General features: G+C 35.1%; 1 protein-coding gene across 1 annotated transcript; it reads right to left on the bottom strand.

The window, feature by feature from the left end:
• Window positions 1-1,592: 1,592 nt before the first annotated feature.
• On the bottom strand, window positions 1,593-14,525 carry LOC119778372 (adhesion G-protein coupled receptor G2-like). Its single transcript, XM_038277563.1, has 10 exons — window positions 14,358-14,525; window positions 14,056-14,190; window positions 13,842-13,961; window positions 13,700-13,751; window positions 12,232-12,332; window positions 12,015-12,136; window positions 6,100-6,368; window positions 4,443-4,536; window positions 4,076-4,359; window positions 1,593-2,336 (listed from the first exon to the last, which is right to left on the bottom strand). The coding sequence occupies exons 1-10, from the start codon at window positions 14,511-14,513 to the stop codon at window positions 2,182-2,184; spliced, it is 1,488 nt and encodes a 495-aa protein (XP_038133491.1). The 5' UTR covers window positions 14,514-14,525; the 3' UTR covers window positions 1,593-2,181.
• Between the last annotated feature and the right edge of the window lie 6,421 nt (window positions 14,526-20,946).

Below are 20,946 nucleotides of genomic sequence, written 5' to 3'. Positions count from 1 at the left end.
GTAACATCCCTCCACAATCTGTCATTATCATGTTTCCATCAGTTATTTATTCTACAAAATGTGTTTTATGATCAGAGGTGTCAAGTAACAAAGGACAAATACTTTCTTAACTTAAGTAGAAATTCTGGCTATCTATACTTTGGTCGAGTAATTGCTTTTTCAGACAATTTTTTACTTCTGCTGAATAGACTCGTTAGTTTTTTGTCATTTAAGCTAATTTTCATTGGGTATCTAAAATTAAAATCCATTAAAAAAAAAGTTTCATTCAGACAATTAGTTTGTAGTTGGACTCTACTGCACCAAAATAAATAGCTGTTTAAGATAATGCAAAGTTAAATTTGACAGTGTTGCCATCAGTTATAGAGAAATTGTCCTCCTATGCAGTTGTGCAGTAACCAGTAAAAGGTTTAAAGCATCTATGCTTAACATTTTTTGATGCATTACTTTCATAATTTAAGTGGTTTTAAAATTTGCACTTTTACTTGAGTTAAAATTTAAACATTTAGATGTGTCACAGCTAGGGATACTCTGAAAAGTTTAAGTTTGTTCCTCCACATAATCCACATCTATTACTGTCTTGTTACATTCACAAATAAAACTGCTGTTATTAGGAATAGATTGAACAAAATCAATTCAGAAATATCGAGTGTAATCACAATTTACCAAAGACAAGTGTTGTCTGCATATTTCTCCTGTGGTTGATTTTAGATTTCTGGATTATTTGCACATTAAATTAATAATCTGGCAAACCGCCTTCGATTATTTTTCCACTTGTGTTATACTTTGGTTATTTTCTATTTAAATGCACACTTATTTCCCAAGTTTCTTTAAGAGTTCTGAAATTGTGAGAATGTTCAGTGTTGAGATTTAAAAAGCTGAGTTCATTCAAAAACATCCAAACATAGAAGGGGACTTTGTACCACACCCTGAACTTTCAATAAACTCCCTATGCTGTGTCTCTTAAAAATGACAGTGCAATTTAAAAACTGTTTGTTTGTTTTTTAATTAAAGCTACGAAACAATTTTGAAAAAAAAATTCAGAACGAGTAAAACGTTCCTAGTTTCCACGAAAGTTGTCATGAAGCGGTGTTGGGTTGAGGACCCAAAAGCAGAGGCAAGTTGGCAGAGGTGAATTTAGGTGGGTTTAATGATGTTCAAAGGAACCGGGGCAGGAATCAAAAATCCAACAGAAAATAACAAACGCACCAGAACCAAGGAGACATCAGGGGAAAACCAAAACTCTAGGAGCAAGGGAGAGACGAGGAAAGCAGACAGACGTTAGACGAGGATCCAGCAAACAAGAACTGAAGAGGGAGGGCTTCTAAAGGGGACAGAGACAAAGAGAGGGCTAACGAGGGAATTGGAAACAGGTGAGGGCAGAACAGAAAACAGAGCAAGGGAAAGAGGACACAAGAGGGCAGCAGAGGACAACAAATGGAAAACCAAGAAGACTGAATACTAAAAAGAAAATCATAACAGAAACAGAAACCTAACAAAAGTAAATAAAAACTAACATTCTAATTACTACATTATTACTCTTTTGTTAACCTTTTTGGGATCCAGTAGCACAACAAAACACGAATAAACAGAAGTTATGATTTTTACATTTTTTTATTTCCCCTTAGTTTTAAGAATAAACAGTAAAATAGTCACAAACTGAACAGCAAACTTGTTGAACTTATAACAAACTCTATTACAATAAAAGGTATAAACATGAATCACACTAATACAATATTTATTCAATAATAAAAACCTATGCAGTATTGTTTAGGATAAATACAATGTACAATAAAGATAAATCCACATAACTTCCCTGATTAATAGAGCTGAAGTTTCGCTGGTTTCCAGGAAAATCCAAACAGTGGGAGGAAATACGACATGCAAACAATTCAATGAGAACTTTTTGCAAAAGGCTGCTTAACATTTTTAAAAAGAGTGGTAACATTTTTACCGTTAAAGCATAGAAATCATGTCCTGTTTAAAGGAAACTTATTTACATGCTGTTGGGTTGAATATTTACTTTGTACTTAAAAGAAAAATGGATTGACATGCCTTTTATTTTAGACAAAATACTTCTTAAACTAAAGTTTTTATAATATAAATCAGGGGATAAATATCACTAAAGGACAGTACTTTACATGGATAACTACCTTTTTTGGAATCTCTTTCCCGCATTTTAAATCACTTCGCTTTCTCTTTCTCAAAAGACACATAGGGGTTCACAATGTTCTCCAGTCCGGACTTCAGGGTGCTGACGCTGCTGCTATTACCCTTCTCATCGGTGGCATTTGGTGAAACTCGGCTCGTCTTATAGTAATAGATGAAGAGGAAGAAACCTGCCAAAAACAAAAGAGGAAGATTCTCACTTTTCAAGATAAAAGAAAACGAATTATGAGACATTTTAGTTACAAGCCCTTTTCAAGACTGTGATGGCCAAACCCATGGCCACACCTTAAGTCTGGACTATACATGCACCTTTATTTATTTACTCCATATACATACTTTAGTTTGCAATAAAACTTTATTCTTAGTTCAAATGCACGTGTTCTATTAGTAAGCGCGCACATTTAGTTCACTGTATTTGTTTGCACTCATTCATATTTCTTTTTGTTTTTGTCACTAATGTTTCTTACTTATGGTGCCTAGGAGTTTGGCCAGACAAAGATGGCTAACCTGACAACAGCCAGATGCATGTCTCGCTCCGCCTAGCTCCACTGGAGCGAGACATGCATCTGGCTGTTGTCAGGTTAAAAGATGGCAGCCAGGGTTCAGATCTGCTAAATGCAGGAGGGGAAATTGGACTGTTCCATCAGGTGCAGCTTAAAGGGGGAATTTGAATTTTCCTTTTCTAATTTTTTATGCATTTTTCACTTAGGATTTGTTTTGCGGTTGGTGTGTTTTTTATTTTTGTAAGATATAGATTAGTTTTTTGCCAAACCTAACTGTACTGCCAATGTTTGTAATTTGTGGTTGTTTGTTTAGTTTGAATTACCCCTATTGTGTTAATGGTCTGATCAGCCAGTGTGTATATATACCCTTGTGTGTCATTTCTTTGTTAGGTCAGTTTCACTGGAAAAAACTGAAATCTAGAAAAGTAATTTTTTCTTAAAATAGGTGCGTTTGTTCGTGGATTCAGGAGATAAAAGAGACATTTTGCCAAAGGAACAAGACAATTTACACTTAAAATAAGAAAACACAATTGCATTGTCTTATTTCAAGTGCATATGAGCTAAATATCTTATTTTAAGAGTAAAAAAACTCATCCCATTGGCAAACTATCTCATTTACCATCTCATGTTAATGGTAAATACGCTTAATTTAAGACATTTTTACTTATTTCTAGATCGTTTTTCCAGTGTATGTTTGTTTATGCAGCCAGTTAGTGTGGGCACAGTTTGCTTGAGTTAAGTTTTCTCTTTTTGGATGGCCTCTTTTATGACTTGAATCCATGTATTTTTTGTAAGCTTCTTTTTTGGGTCAAAAATAAAAAAAAATATTTTTGAATTAATTCCTGTGACTCCTCATGCTTTTCATCTCGGTCCCTCACAAATTTATGTTGGTGAGTCACCACCATTTATTTAATCCAGGCTATTTTTAAAATCTTGCAAGCTGATGGTTAAATACGTGATATGCTTTATATTTAAATGTAAACATAAAAAAACTGTTTTCCTACCGAGGGGACAGAGCCAATCCTTTATGCACTGGCGGTCATAAAACTGCATGTTGCTAAACGGCATTAATACTATTAAAACAAACTAAATTCCTCCAGCTTTTCCACATACTGACCTTCCAACCTGATTTCTTAGACGACATGATGAGCCTTTTTTGAAATGTTTCACACTTCTTTGTGTTTTTTTCTGAAACTTTATGTAATTTTCTCATTTTCTCTTCCATGTCCTATTTACAACCAACTAGACTGCATAAAGTACCTTATTAATCTTTTCCATTTTTAGGTTTTTTTCAAGACTAGATTTTTTTCAGTGTTCAGTCCAGTTTTCTATATCTAGTAAAAAGTGTCCCAAATGTTTAAATTCAGTAATCAAACATCAAATACAGACTAATTTTAAAAAAGTACCTTGGAAAGAGTTGAGGACTGTGAAAATGTAGGTGGCTATCATCCGAAAGTCCCCGTAGGCGAAGAAAGCAAAACCCCACGTGACCCCGAGCTGGAAACAAAGACCCATGATGATCACTATCCTGCTGCCACTTCTGTTTTCCTTTGGGCTGGCTGCCTTGGTTTTCTTGAGACAACAGAGCCAGGACAGAATGATGATGACGGTGGTGATGGTGAAGAGGAAGACCAGCGAATAGTAGCCAATGTTGACGACGTAGTGGATGTTATTGTCCGTTATCCAGCACCTTTACAAAGCAAGACAATGCAACTTTTAGTGAATCCTAAATTCAAATGATTGTATGTCTGGAGGAGATATCTATAGTCTCACATTGCCACGTTGTTTTCAGGGTCGTCAGTGTAGATGGTCTGTTTACCGTATTTTCTCAAGCTGCCCAGAATAATCACCAAAATACCAGGCAGAGCTGGAAAAGCAGATAAAAAAAAGTGACAAAACTCATCTTATAAAGTAAAGTCATCTGAAATAAAAATAGCATCACAAAATACTTCCTGTACTGTACTCTACATCCCACAATCCCTCTTACACACCTGCGGATGGTCTTCTCATTAAACGGAGTGTTCTTAAAGGAATAGTACACCCAAAACATGATTGGCCTTCATTTTCTACTCACCCCCATGCTGAACAACACTCTGGAGTACTTTTTTGATATCTCAAATGCATCTGGAGATCTGGGAGGCTTCTTGCTGTCTGCTGACATTAAAATAATGGAGGTCTATGGTGTCCGAGACAGAAAGGTCCATAAAAGTCCACAAAAAAACGTTTCAATATTCCTCCATACTGCTCGTCCAATGTATTCCAAGTGTCCTGAGTGGGTAGCATCCAGAATTTACTCGAAACGAAGTCATTTAGAATATTTTTAGAGCATAAACAGTAGTGTATAGGATTTCCTGAAAGCGCGTTCACGACGCTACGGAAACCGCGGCAGACCAAACCAAATGAAAGTGCACATTCAGCTCGGCAAAGAACTCATGCTCTTCCTCAACACTGAAGTCCTCAGACATTTTTCTTTCGTTGTTTCTTTCTTTGCACAGGTGAACAGCACATTTCTTCTTCTACGCTTGCATTATTGGCAGAGCAGACGCTGAATGTGCACTTTCATTTGGTTTGGTCTGCCGCGGTTTCCGTAGCGTCGTGAACGCGCTTTCAGGAAATCCTATACACTACTGTTTATGCTCTAAAAACATTCTAAATGACTTTGTTTCGAGTAAATTCTGGATGCTACCCAGGACACTTGGAATACATTGGACGAGCAGTATGGAGGAATATTGACACGTTTTTTGTGGACTTTTATGGACCTTTCTGTCTCGGGCACCATGGACCTCCATTATTTGAATGTCAGCAGACAGCAAGAAGCCTCCCAGATCTCCAGATGCATTTGAGATATCAAAAAAGTACTCCAGAGTGTTGTTCAGCATGGGGGTCAGTAGAAAATGAAGGCTAATCATGTTTTGGGAGTACTATTCCTTTAAGCTGCTGACTGCCACTACTTCAACACCAGAGTGCTTGCTAGTTTAGGGTACTCTAGCCAAGCTGAGTTTGCTGAGTCAAGCTGAGTTTTTGTCAACATGAGTTTAACTTTGTTTGTCTTTGCCTCTTGGCAGGAAGTCATCCTGCTAACTGGATCTCTCGGACCTTCTCTCCCTGGAAGGATAAACTGAGCTTCAAACTGACCTGGGATTCAAACAGGAGGTTTGGATCCCCTTTCCAAAAGGGATTATTGTCCACAATGACCCGTTTGAAAGAAAGCACCTGGTCATTTTAATCAAAGTCACATAAAAGTACCTGGCACCTTTCATAATAGTAATTTCTAGGGTAGATTTCAATAACTAACCACTTAAACCCATAAAATAATTTTTACATTTCATAAAATTTCCAAGTTAGTATCAAGTAAGCCATCAGAAAGCTGCAAAAATTAATCTCTAAATTCCTAAAAAGTCCAGGTTTTATTACAGTATGATTTACTTACTCCAGGTGAAAACGGAGACTTTGAGTACGTAGCGCCTTATGGTAATATTTCCTCCCCTGTGCAGCTGCAGACAGAGGTGGAAGCCCTGTGCAGCAAACCAGCTGAAAGTGGCCAACATACAGTAGTGCATCACCGCTGCCATCACCTCACAACCCACCTCACTGTTCATGTCTGCCACAAAGTGATTGACGAGGAAAGTTAAATTCAGCAGGAGCAAGGCACAGATCAAGTGGATGAGGATTTGTGTGGCAGTGCTAGCCTGGGTCTTCCTGTGAGGACAGAATAATTAACAGAAAAAGAAACATAAAGGTGAGTGATTGTTAAGTTTCTCTGATATCCAGAGTCTTCCTCATTATTTAAGCTCCACGTAAACAGCTGTAAATCATCTCTACATCTGGAACATTAAAGCAGCTTACATGAAATTAGATACATTGAAATTAAGATGCAACAATAAAATATCTTGTTTTCCTCTATGATGTAACTGCTATCAGGAGGAGTTGCAGGTAAATTTGAGTGCTTCCTATATAAAAAAACAAGCTGATAAAAAAAAGGGGAGCGACTTATTTTGCATGATGTGTGCATTTATGCACACTGGGGAGTTTTTCTGCTGAATTCCAACAATGAAGCCACAGTTCAACATTTCCATTTTCATGCTGTAAATACTTCAGAGAAGAACTCTCCACAGTGTTTTAGTCAGCCAGAGAGGCTGTTATATTTACATAAACCGTCTATTTACCTTGTTGAAACAACAACTCTATTAAACTAAGGAAAATCTATTTGCTGATAAAATTACTGAGATCTATGGAGCTGCAAATATTCAAATCCTCCAACATTTCGTTGTATAAATGACAACCTGAATAAATACAAAATTACTTTTTTTTAATGGCTTTAGTTATGATCAGAAAGTGTTGCTTAAACCAAAGTGGACGATGTGGAAAAAATAAATAATTCCTTTTGATAAACCGAGCTTATCGCACTTGTAGAATACAGGTGCTGGTCATAAAATTAGAATATCATGAAAAAGTAGATTGATTTCAGTAATTCCATTTAAAAAGTGAAACTTGTATATTATATTCATACATTACATACAAACTCATATATTTCAGATGTTTATTTTGTTTAATTTTGATGATTACAAATGACAACAAATGAAAATCTCAAATTCATCATATCAGAAAATTAGAATATTGTGAAAAGGTTCAAAATTGATGGCCCCTGGTGCCACACTCTAATCAGCTAATTAACTCAAACCACCTTCAAAAGCCTTTAAATGGTCTTTCAGTCTAGTTCTATAGGCTACACAATCATGGGGAAGACTGCTGACTTGACAGTTGTCCAAAAGACGACCATCGACACCTTGCACAAGGAGGGCAAGACACAAAAGGTCATCGCTAAAGAGGCTGGCTGTTCACAGAGCTCAGTGTCCAAGCACATTAATAGAGAGGCGAAGGGAAGGAAAAGATGTGGTCGAAAAAAGTGTACAAGCAAGAGAGATAACCGCACCCTGGAGAGGATTGTGAAACAAAACCCATTCAAAAATGTGGGGGAGATTCACAAAGAGTGGACTGCAGCTGGAGTGAGTGCTTCAAGAACCACCACACACAGACGTATGAAAGACATGGGTTTCTGCTGTCGCATTCCTTGTGTCAAGCCACTCTTGAACCACAGACAGCGTCAGAAGCGTCTTGCCTGGGCTAAAGAGAAACAGGACTGGACTGCTGGTGAGTGGTCCAAAGTCATGTTCTCTGATGAAAGTAAATTTTGCATTTCCTTTGGAAATCAAGGTCCCAGAGTCTGGAGGAAAAGAAGAGAGGCACTTCATCCACGTTGCTTGAAGTCCAGTGTAAAGTTTCCACAGTCAGTGATGGTTTGGGGTGCCATGTCATCTGCTGGTGTTGGTCCATTGTGTTTTCTGAGGTCCAGGGTCAACGCAGCCACATACCAGGAAGTTTTAGAGCACTTCATGCTTCCTGCAGCTGACCAACTTTTTGGAGATGCAGATTTCATTTTCCAACAGGACTTGGCACCTGCACACAGTGCCAAAGCTACCAGTACCTGGTTGAAGGACCATGGTATCCCTGTTCTTAATTGGCCAGCAAACTCTCCTGACCTTAACCCCATAGAAAATCTATGGGGTATTGTGAAGAAGAAGATGCAATACACCAGACCCAACAATTCAGAAGAGCTAAAAGCCACTATTAGAGCAACCTGGGCTATCATAACACCTGAGCAGTGCCACAGACTGATCGACTCCATGCCACGCCGCATTGCTGCAGTAATACAGGCCAAAGGAGGCCCAACTAAATACTGAGTGCTGTACATGCTCATACTTTTCATGTTCATACTTTTCAGTTGGCCAACATTTCTATAAATCCTTTGTTTTTATTGGTCTTCAGTAATATTCTAATTTTCTGATATGATGAATTTGAGATTTTCATTTGTTGTCATTTGTAATCATCAAAATTAAACAAAATAAACATCTGAAATATATGAGTTTGTATGTAATGTATGAATATAATATACAAGTTTCACTTTTTAAATGGAATTACTGAAATCAATCTACTTTTTCATGATATTCTAATTTTATGACCAGCACCTGTAATTGGAATAGAGCCTGTCTGATAACATGAAGGATAATAAAAAAGTCAAGCAAAGCAAAATAAATTAAATTAAAGAACTGATGAGAAGGAAAGTCAAAAACATCTACCAGTTATGAGAGGATTATACAACAATTTATACTTCTTTAGGAATCCAATAAACAACCATAATCAACGCATGGAGAAAACATGGAAGAGAGAACTTTCCCAGTAGTCAACTACTTTCCAACTTTTTTGTTTTTTGTTTTTTTACGATGCATCGAGGAGTCATAAAAGAATCAAACACAGCATTGAAAGCACTTCAGACCTGACTTGCCTTAGTTAAAGGTATTAAAGAGGAAGGCATTCTTGCCATAAAAAAAATAAACTCTGGCAGTGATGGGGCCTACAAAACATCAGCAAATCCAATTTTCCTACAGTCGAAAGGGTGTTGACTACTACTTGTTTGTCAATCAAAAATTTTGCATAGGTGCCGCCATGACCTTTTTACATAGGCTCCAAGTGAAACTCATGCACTATGTTCAATAATATGAAAGAGAGGGGGAAAAACTATCCATCACTGAGAGGATGAAGGTTTCATCCGTTGAGAAAAACATCCTGTTCATCCCCGAGATTATGAAAATGTTCGGTCGCTTGACCAGAACAAAGTGCAACATTATTGAAAGTGTGTGTTCAGTTTTATCTGGCATTAAACTAACAAAGCATTTAAAAAAAAAAAAAAGGAACATGACAGAGGGTCTATGCTGCTTCAGGATGTGGATGAAACTATATATTGAACCTTGAATTCTCTTTTTCTTTTTTCCCCTGACAGGTGAAAAAGTCACATCCTACAGTTTTACCAGTTTTAACGGCAAAGGCAATGTAGTTATGTAGCAGGAGAATAATCAGGATCCCGACAGCAAGTCAACCTTAAAATGATTTAAAAGTAAAATGAATGTTTTGGGGTGGCCTAGTTGAAGTCAGAGTATAAATATGATTGAGATGTTTTAGCTGAATTATAGCAACATTAGCCAGTTATTTAAGGAGGACCTGGAGACTCACTGAAAAACAAAACCAGCCATTTGAATGTAACATTTAAATCATTCAATTTGAACTCCAATTTGAAAAGCATTTTCTAATTGCTAATTTTAAAGTTGACTATTATAGAGGAATTGTACATCGTATTTATTAATCCATTATTAAACAATGGTATATGAAAATGTACTTTCAAATACTTCTAAATTGAAATTTTAAAAAACCAGTCATAAAGTTGATTATAAACATCGTTCCTAATCACACATTTAAAAAGGTTATTCTTATTCCACTTTCAAATCCTTCTTGCAATTGCAAATGTTTTCGTTTTTTTTGCGTTACCCTCTTCATTTACCTTTTACTGATTTATCTACCCCTAGAGCACACTGGAAAACAGTTAAACTTTGTCATTTGTTAGACTGCCACACTTTTTTAATAAAATAACCAATGAGGGAGCCGGTTACGTCTCAGGAGCAACTGTGATTGGTTAAAGTGATTTTCAGTGTGCACTGGACCAAAAGGTTCACAGAAAAGGTAAAAGCAGCGGGTAAAGCTGAAAGAAATGCTCCTGTCTTGCAAGGATTTAAAAATTCAAATTCAAAAAGAATATAATAATGGAATAAGGAATAACTCTTGTGAATACCCCTATATGTTTAGGAATTTTGGTTTTTAAATCTGCATAGGATAACAAATAACAAATTGGATTTGAAAGTACATTTTCAAATTCAAATTCAATTCAAATTCCATTACTAATATTGGATTAATAAATGCAATGTACAATTTCTCTTTAATAATTTATTTTATTTTAAAATTTTCAATTAGAAAATGCTTTTCAAACAAAATTTTAAATTGCATGATTTTTATGTTAAATTTTAAACGGCTGGTTTCCTTTTTCAGCGACCCTCTAGGACTGCCATAGTTATTAAGGCTAAATCTTTCTTTGATACTCTGACATGACAATGAGACGATTTAAAGAAACCAAGCATAGGAGGGAAAGCTAGATCCCCACACAGCGCAGTTAGAGGGTACACAATCTTTGCAGAAAAAAAACCCTGGATGCTCTTGCTACGGTGAAACAGTGCGTCCCAACATGCAGCCTCCTCTCCGGAAGCAAAAAAAACTAATTATAGGCGTTTTGACGGTCTATAACTTTCCTTCACATTTTTTCATTTAAGGTTGCATTTAACGAAGGTTGCATTAAAGTGTAGCCTTTAAAATGGGTCTTTAATTTATTGAATCTAAACATGTTCAGTAGTGTAAAAGCCTTTATTCATTTTATTCTTGTAGTTTCAGGTTTCAAATTTTCATATTTGTTCTAAAGTGCTCTGGGGGGTTTCTGACCCAAAAGCTGTCAATTACTGAAACATTTACAAAAAAACCTGACCTCTGAATCTTTCAGGTGAAACTGTCCCTTTCCTAAAGGGTGGAAAAATATTGGGGTCTGCACATTACAGACAACTTTGCAAATAACTGACATATAGATTTGATTGATTGAATTTCCCCTTTGATGAAACAGTTATATGCACTGATCTCTATTTATTCTCTGGATTCCTGGTAGAGCGAAAAAACCTGCCGCCATCTTGATACTCCCCATTTTAACAGAGTCGCGGCATAAAATTACCTGTAATGTAATGTAATTACCATAACAATATAAACAATACATGTATATTACATGTACATGTAGTGTGTGTGCGTCTGTAATATTCTAATATCTGACTACAGTTTTATTATGCTCCATTAACACAATAATTTTGTTGTCATGGATTTGTATGTTATAATTTTTTAGATTTCATGTTGACTGTGCAATGTGATGTGCCTATTTATCATAAATTACAGTCAATCTACTGATGGTATGAAACAGAAAGTGTGTGTCAAAGTGATGAATTTATCTTTATTTTAAAAGTCTTATGCTCTCCCTGAAAATGAGAAAGCATTTTTGTTTGATGCTGTAGCGCATCTATTGTTTACATTCCGACTAGTGTAACTAGGGAGTACCAATATGGCAGCTGATGACTTCACAGCACTTGTTAGCAGTGTTACCAACAGCCTATCAGCAATGTTATAGACAGGAATTTGAATGGTAGCATATAACACCATATGATAGGTTGGTCAGGTACAACATACTTGAAAAAGCATCAAAAGTTGCCCCCAAAATATCTGGGAGATTCATTAATCAATATGACTTATAAAGATCACAAAACAGTCTGACTTTTTAAAAGGAAACAAGGGAATTTTGTTTCATAAATGCTCATATGTTTGTTGCATTGTAAAACAGTATTATTAAGCATTTGTTTTCAATTTTTCTACCTTATAAGGAAGTACATGAAGAGGATTATGCCCAGGAAGAAAATGGAAAAGCCGCACCCAACCTGCGTGATCATAGTGAGGATGTTAAGGTCGTGACTGGAGATGGTTTGATTAAGGGGAGTCTGGAAGATACAAAAGCAGAAAAAAGTTAACACAGAGTCAACCGACAGTTCATTTCACAGCATTGAATCGATTGATGATTAATATAAAAACGCACCAGCAAGACAGCAAAGAAGGTGAGATGTGAACACCTGCATCTAACACCATTACCATCTAAGATGGTTGTACATCCTTCTACAGTCCAGTTGGGTTTACTTCCTGCAAGTCAGAAACACTGTTGTTACGCATTGCTGATAAGACCGACTAGAAGCGAAAACAAATGGACCTACACACACAACTGTTTAATCACCAAATATTTTGATTCTGTGTGTCTTATTAGTGCGTTACATTATAAGATAGCTTGAAATTTGCAGCTTTTCTTTTCAGCATCATCACTTCTGGGCATAACTATAATTCTATATCTGCACACGGTAAACGGTTCTTGCTATTCATTTATTGTTATTTATTAAGTTTATCATTTAAATTGTTGGATGTTTTTTAAGGATAATAAAAATCAAGATGAATGAATAATTTAATGTTATTTATTGACTGTGCAATATCCTGTGCAATATGCTGAAGGAGCAATATTTCTCAACCTGTATATAAGCCATCCGGATTGTACATATTTTTATTTCTTATTTTTTTATTTCTTATTTTTATTTTATTTTTCATTGTGTACACTTGCACCTTAATCCTATTTATCTTGATATACTGTATATATATTGCTTATTCTTAATGCACCTTTTTCCTCCTTGTTTGCACCTCCTGTAACTTCTATGCCAATATGTGACGAATTTCTCCGCTGTGAGATCAATAAAGCTTATCTAATCTAATCTAATCTAATCTATCTGGCTGTACCTTACTTTTAACATTAAGATCTTTGAGTTTCATATGAACGGGAGACATCAAACCTGTTTAGATAATTCTGAACAGATGTATGACTAACTAAAATGATAGTAAAAGCAGTTCAAAATGTTCATTTATTTGATAATTCTGAGAAAAGGTTTCTACTAGGTTAGAATTGGTTATATGTCAATTCTTTCTTCTTTAGATATTATGGTTATTAAGGTAAAGACACATTTCACAAATATATTGTTTCCTCTGGTCACTACTCAGAATTTTTACTAATTTATCATGAATTTTCTCAAACACATTGCTTTTAAAGTTGCTCAGGGTATGCTGAAAATATCTAATGACCATTGCGATAATAAATCCCGATTTTACACTTGTAGCAGGACACTCTGTGTGTTTGTTTCTTTGTGTTTGCAATTGATGCGTTATGATATTTAAGAATGCAAAATAATTGAAGAGGGAAATAAAACATATGGAATGTTAAAAACAGATTAAACTAAACCCTATTTTTTCTTGATTGACATCCACTTTTATTAGATTTTATTTATGCATTCTGTTCCTAAACCCTTTTTTTTTGTTTTACATCCCGATTACGTTAATGGAAAAGCCATTTAACCCTAATTATTGTTTCTGTTTTTTCCCCTTTACACAACGCAGCTGAAAAACTGAAATTCTAATATAGAGCTTTGCCAGTTCACACATACCCAGATGCAAATTAAAAAAGGGCAAATTACCTTCACCATTCCATGACCGACAGATGGGTTCATACTCTTTCTTTAAATTTCTCTGTGAAAAACAAAAGCAAAACCACAAGCCTGCTTAAAAAAGAATCAGATGTTAGAATTTAAAGAGTTGAATTTGTGACAATAAACTTACAAATTTTGATTCATTCAAAATATTAAAGTTGATGCTTATTGTGTCAGTGAGATTCTTGATCTCAGCGCCCATCTCAATGGCCACAACCTCATTATTTAGTACACTACTGTTACTTTCATCCTGGACATTAAAACAGAGGAATTAGAACATTTCAACACATGCTTGATTAAAACTGTGGATCAAAATATATATGATTAAGGTCATTTTCTATTACCTGAGACAAATTCATAAACCTGAGAACAGCTGCAAAGGGTAAAGTGATGTTTGAACTGAAAGCCTTTTCAAAAGCCTCCTTGGGAATGGAGACAGACCTCAAAAATCCTTCAAGATACTCACGGTCTTCTATAATCTAGAAGAAAGGAGACAGGACTGCTTTCACCAGCTGTGTACAGCTATATAAGGTAACTATGATAACAGGCAGCTGGAAACATACATCAATACTTAGATAACTAACCCAATTTTTGCAGAATAGTTAAAAGTAGACTGAACAGGTAAGAGGTAAATAAAAGGACTCACTTTGAGTTTGTCATTTGGATCCTGATAAGCAAAGGAAACTTCATCCAGTTCCTGAGGATTGGTTTGTTTCACTATGATTCCCTCAATCCCTTTCCCTATTGACAGTTCAGCTGAAGTTCCATTCATTTTGGAGATTAAATTTCCCATTTCAGACATGAGTTCACTGTTTGAAATATGAAGAGTATTTTCAACCACAATCATGTAAAACAGTTTTAAAAAACACCTCATTTTATGTCTCAAACAACAACTTAACTGATATCAAGAAGACTTATGAATGAATACATGTTTTAATTTATGACTGACTTATTGGTAAAGCTGTTTTTTCAATAATTCCAGTAGTAGTTAAACTCAAAATATCTACCAGCTATTAAAAGTGTAATGCAGAAATCATTGAATGCAAAGGTTTGCTCAGTATAACTGCAAGACAAGAATTAGGAGCATTTTTAAAGCATTTATTTCCCAATAAGCACGTCTTACACAGCTTTGGTTGCTTCAATTTCTTCTTCTTCAGCTATAATAGTGGTATTCATCTCAATCTTCTCATCAGCCGTTTTTACTGGATTGTCACAGTTGATGCAGAGGGGTGGTGATGCTGTTAGGTTCATTATGTATTTGTCGTTGTAGACTGCAGGTCAAAGAAGCAGAGTAAAGAATTAATTCATTGTCTACAGGGGATCATCCTTACAGGGCGAGCGTTACGGGACAAAATATCTTCCACGACGTCCGCATCACCTACCTTCTCAAATGATGAGGTTTGTTTACATAGATAATTTTACAGATAGTATTTCATTAGTCTGTGTAGGGTATAGATTTCATGTAGACTTAAACAACTTGCCGTAGTTACTTTCGAGCGTAATGGGCGATCTCGCAATCACTAGTTTGTTGGCTCTGCGATGCCGTAGCGCAAAGATGTCTGCCTCCATGGCTGCGAGACCCGCTCCTATGTAATTATAAATAACGAATTCTAAGGCAACGCAAATATTAAGGTTAAGAGGCTGAGCTCGTAGATGATGATAAATAACAGTTGTGTATAATATATTACATTTCTGACTGTATATCCCTGTAATTATTACACACTGTAGCTTTAACTATTCCAATTTATTCAACCTGTATTCTTCTATGCTATTGATAAACTTAGTGAAATATTTCATATGATATCTCCTCTAAGGCCAGCTAAAAAAACAACTTTTTAAGTTTTATCAGATATATGCATGTTTGCAGTGATTAACATGGACGACCCATGTACGGAGGTCTTTGACGTGGGCGACCAGGGACGTGTGGTCCTTTGCCGCATGTTTCTCCACCCTTTCTCGACAGCCCACTGTCGAAAAAACAAGCCACTAGTGCCGTAAAAACGTTTAAAAAAAAAAGAATATGCATTTAACCTGTTATTATTCCTTTAATTTCTTAAAGTCTTTCAATTTTCCATATCAAGACAAATATAAGTCATCCATCCATCCATCTTCTTCAGCTTTGTCCTGGTCAGGGTCTCGGAGGGGCTGTTGACTATCACTGGCAGTCTATGGGCGAGAGGCGAGGTCACCCTGGACAGGTCGCCAGTCCATCGCAGGGCAACACAGAAACACACAAAGACACACAACCATGTACACACACTCACACCTTAGGACAATTTAGAGAAGGAAATTAACCTAACATTCATGTTTTTGGATTCTGGGAGGAAGCCGGAGTACCCGGAATGAACCCACGCATGCACAGGAACAGACTCCATGCAGAAAGACCTTGTCATGTTTGGACAGATTATTTTGGCAGCTCTTCATAAATCTTGCACTGAATCTACGTTGCTTGTTTGTTAATAATTGCTGACATGCATTTCTCTTTAACTGTCCTAATTTTACTCAGTAATCCACATAAAAAATAAATAAAACAAAACACAAAAAGTTGAGTACGTTTTCTAAAGTGGTTCTTAATTTCTTAAAAAGTTTTGCCTGTTCTTCAATAAAGCAAAAAGCAGCACTAGAACTAACTTGTATGTAACTGGTTATTCCTACCTTCCATAATTTTGTTTCAGATCTTGTAAATCTGATAACTGTATTTTTGTCTTTTAAACATTTTTTTTCCTCTATATTTCTTGATTGTAATAAATCAATATTATTAAATTGCAATAACCATCACGCAAAAAAAGAAAAGTTAATAATGAATTGAAGTTGAACCTGTTGATATAATGCTGAATCCAGTTATTACTCTGATCTCAGTGATGCTTACCTTGGTCTCTGCATTCCTTTTCTTGAAATTTAGGCGAGTCGCTACATGTTTTTGGCACCGATGTTCCACTTTTACAGGATTCTAATCAGATTAGGCATTACAGAAAAAACAAACAGATAAAAGCAAACACCGAATTAGCCAGCAATTTTTTAAGAAGAAATCTCTTTAATCCTTCAGCAACCTTTTAGCTACTTTGTGTTATTTAAAAACTGGATTTTAAAAGTTGGTTTAAGTCATTGTTAGGAGTTTCTTATTCACACACTGAAAAATAAAGTACTATTTAAGAAAAAAGAAAATGGTATCTTTTAAATCGAAGAGGCATCAGTGTTTACCTGATGAATTCAAGCAGTGTTTTCCACCAAAGACGTGCATAGGAACCTCTCTCTGAACATGTTTTTTTGGAATGTAAAGGAGGAGATCATCATTTTCTTTAACTTGTGGCCACTCACTCCAAAATTTTTCTGCAAATTAGAATAAAAAAACATTTAACTTCATTATTTACATTTATGATGGAGGCTTTGTGACAAGATATAATTTCTAGGTGTGACTTTTTAAGCATAACCTACCTTGTCTAGTTTCGTTTTTCTGTAGGAATATCAAGCATTGTTTTCCCTCTGATAAAAAAAAAATGTTTTTTAGTTTTCAACAAAAGTTACCAAACAAATGAAATAGGCTGAATCTATCTAGAAGAGTTGAAAACATCCACAAATCAGTTAACATGAAAATAATCCACAACTTGTTTTTCAGCTTAACAACAAACTGTGTGAAATGTAGATATGAATACTCAGTTACTTCAGGAAAGGTATTGATAAATTATTAAGATATAGACAATAAGAACGTTTTAAGATAGTTTTGCAAATGTTGGCATTCTTACCAGTATCAAAAATGGTTGCATTAATGATCAGCTGTAACAGATAAGAAGCAGTCCCATTCAAATTTTCCAAACCTGCACAAAATATGTAATTTTAAGACATTTTACCAGACAAACAGATCAATTTCATATCTATTTTTTGTAAAGTAGGAAGAGGACAAGAGAAAAACATATAAAGTCGCCTAATATACATCATCCTTCAACATATTGTCTGCTTAAACTTATTTTCTGGCAATTCCTTATTGGTAGTGACCATGTTGGAACTAAAATAGTAATAAAGCAGCCATAATTTTGATAAAAACTTTAAATAACCATAATAAAAGCCCACCAGAAGTTAATTAGGACAGCATTAAAAGGATGAAGGAGAGACTGCCTGCTTAAAAAGTGATTTGTCATTTTGACAGCACTATGTTGGAGGATTAAATATGTGTTTCCCCAGAGTAACTCTCCAATTGTCTATATCACATGAGTTAAACGCACATTAACATTAACATAAAACAAAAATGACTAACCAAACTAACAATGTGAAACTTTTCTGTTTTATGTAACAAAAAAGATTTAGATAAATTTAGTACATTTAAATAATTTTATTTGTGCTCTTACCAGGACTCCAATCGTTTGAGAAGGTATTGCAAGCTTTAGTGTTAACCTCCACAGCCTCAACGTTTTCTGTTCAGTTTAAAGAATATGAAGCTTAGTTCAGAAGACACTGCCTGCACCATAACAAAAACTATTTAGCAATACCTCAAATGAAAAAATAACTTCTTTTAAACTGCACCTGAGACAAATGCTTATGAATATGAAAAAAAAAAAGGTTTCAGCATTAAAAGTGGCTGATATATATATATATATATTTTTAGATATTTGCAGAGGTAGATAAGAAAGGTTTTTCATTTAAAACGGGGTCAGATCAATAAGCTAGCCCATCAATCAGTGCACCCTGCCAGAATAATTAATCATCCACAGTAAAGGGATTAACAAAATTATTTGGAAAATGTTCACACACTAAACAGGAAAAGAGGGATTGGAATAATATAGCTTTAAAAAAAGAAAACTTTCAAATAGCTGAGGCAATCATAGACTATGTTTGAACATTCAATTCATCCTGGGACTGGCCACTATAGGCCTGGATTCCAGAAAATAACTTTACATTTTTTTAACTAATTACATGTTAAACCTTTCAACAGCAAAAATCCTCTAACATAAATATGTAACACACATCAATGTTCTTACCAAGGTAATTTTGGATTTTATTTTTTAATTCTGTCAGGCTCATCTCATTTGTTTTTTGATTGTCTGCAGATCCTGTTTCCTCAGAACAAAGAAAAGTTTAATCAAAAGACACATTCTGAATCACACCTTCTTAATTTTTATTTGTACAGTTAGTTTTATCCAGCTTGAACTCTACTCTATGAAAGTAAATTAGCTTTACAAGGTACATTCAATGTTAACAACTGACACCATGCTTCTACACCACACTACAAGTTACACCTCTAAGGCTTAAAAACAATTTCCTATTGATTCTTTTTTATAACAAAATCTTTAGAATTAGGTAAAATAAAAAAACCCAACCAAGAAAAAAGACTTTGATTGTAAGAACATAATAGATTAATAATAAAAAAAGAACATAATAATAAATTAAATATCAAGCTAGCAGGTAAATTCTAACACATTAAAATATGGGATTGTAAAATTCTTACCACTTGGTCCATTGGAATTTTCATCACGGTCAGGTAATGCTTCAAAAATTGCCTTCAATATGCTTTCACCTGTTTTAATTTAACAAGATATTTATGTTACACAAAAAGATCCTATACCATACATTTTGTTTCTATCTGTATTTGGCTAAATATTTACCAGACCCTACAATAGTGTAGATTTAATATTAAGGATTGGCCTCAAGTTTTCTGACTTACAATCTTTAAGCTGACAAGATTAACACAGGCCTACTCCTTTAGTTAGCTACAATTCACAACCACTGAAATATAAAGACAGATCCTAGTTTAGAATCTAAACTAGGTGTTATTGCATTATATTTTTTCCACATCATGTCAACCACAAATGCAAAGAATTTCAGACCTCTAGCTATAACAGTTCCAGAGCTGTGGGGCTTTGAACTTTTGGTGTCAGCTTGGAGCTGTGCGCAATACCAGCAGGTGGAATTTTATGTATTCTGAGTTATTACCCCCACTTAAGGTCCACCAGGTCACCAGCGACCCGGTGGGTTTTAAGAGGTTAAAACCTATAACATTTATTCAGAATTTAGCTTAATCAATCCTGCCTTTTTCATAAAGATTATCTAGATTATACGACAACACTAATAATAAAAAAACACTCCTCCTGATAGCTCAACTGATGCGAAAAACATGAAAATGGACATTTCCTATTCACATTTTTTTTTTTACCAAAGGTCAGACACTGAATTAATAATTTTTTATTTGTGCTGAGCTATCGTCCCAAAGTAACATAGCCGATAGGTAAAAATACGTAAAAAATATTGGTTTCGAAAGGTTCTGTATAGAATAAAACAAACTTAATTCTGAAAGCTGTAAAGAGAGTCTGACTCATTGTGTGGGGGTTTAACTTTAACATTTTCTCAAAAAGCTGCTGGTTTATTTGTAAAATGCATATACAGTTTATACTTTAAAGACAGAAGTTTTCACCAAACCTTTGGTTAAAGTCTCTGACCCATTTTATTGGTCTACAGAAGTGTCTAGAAAAAGCAGCATTCTTTACAGAGAACTATGTAAACTATAGCTACATAGATGTTAACTGAGGATTGATTTACTCTACAGGAATCCACAATAGAGAGTGTTTTTCAGTTAGGATAGCATTAGCTGTTTGACTCCTTACTACCACAAGCTAATGCTAGATGCCAGTAAACACTGAGTAACTGCATAATGTAGCATTGTTGTTATTTACCAATGTGGATTCTTTTGACTACATTCAATATAGCTGTTTAATTTTTATTAGGAGTCTTAAATATTCAGATTTTATTAGTATATATTTATCGTTTTTCTTAGATTGCTTTTTGTCAAAGGTATAGTGGAGGATTGTCTCAATTTTTTGAATATATATATAAAAAAAAATGCACATGCACAACCCTGTACCCGCTCCCGAGAGGGAAAACCTATTATACCTGTGCAGAGCGTGCACAAGCCTATTTCTCCTCCTGCACTCTCTGTTTAAAAGTTTCTGTTTGCATCGCTCATACGAGCTTACTTTCCAAAAGAAGATTTGCAATTTTTCTTCTATAACAGACCCACCACCGGTCATTTAAAATGGGGATGAGCAATTAGGAGGACCTCCTAATTTGATGATCCACTTAGATCCATCTTTTTGATGGAATTTTATAGATTTTAAAACTTTTAGTGCTACTGCTTATGAAGTATTATCTGTTCTTTACATCCATAACTCAGTTCTGATTCAGTCCCTATTTGACCAACAACAAAGCTATACAACTAAAGAAAAGAAACAGACAGTAATTCTATTGCT

This window comes from Cyprinodon tularosa, unplaced genomic scaffold (assembly GCF_016077235.1).
Source record: "Cyprinodon tularosa strain WSP-4 unplaced genomic scaffold, ASM1607723v1 ctg132, whole genome shotgun sequence".
Taxonomy (NCBI): Eukaryota; Metazoa; Chordata; class Actinopteri; order Cyprinodontiformes; family Cyprinodontidae; genus Cyprinodon; species Cyprinodon tularosa.
Note: the sequence above shows the minus strand (reverse complement) of the source record. Positions and strands in the feature narration are given on the sequence as shown.

Excerpts from the sequence above, each read along its gene's own strand:
- LOC119778372 (XM_038277563.1), bottom strand. The coding sequence starts at position 14,513 with ATGTCTGAAATGGGAAATTTAATCTCCAAAATGAATGGAACTTCAGCT. Across the intron at positions 13,752-13,841 it reads TTTTGAATGAATCAAAATTT|AGAAATTTAAAGAAAGAGTA; the intron begins GTAAGTTTATTG and ends TGTTTTTCACAG. Across the intron at positions 2,337-4,075 it reads AGTCCTCAACTCTTTCCAAG|GTTTCTTCCTCTTCATCTAT; the intron begins GTACTTTTTTAA and ends TGTTTTTGGCAG.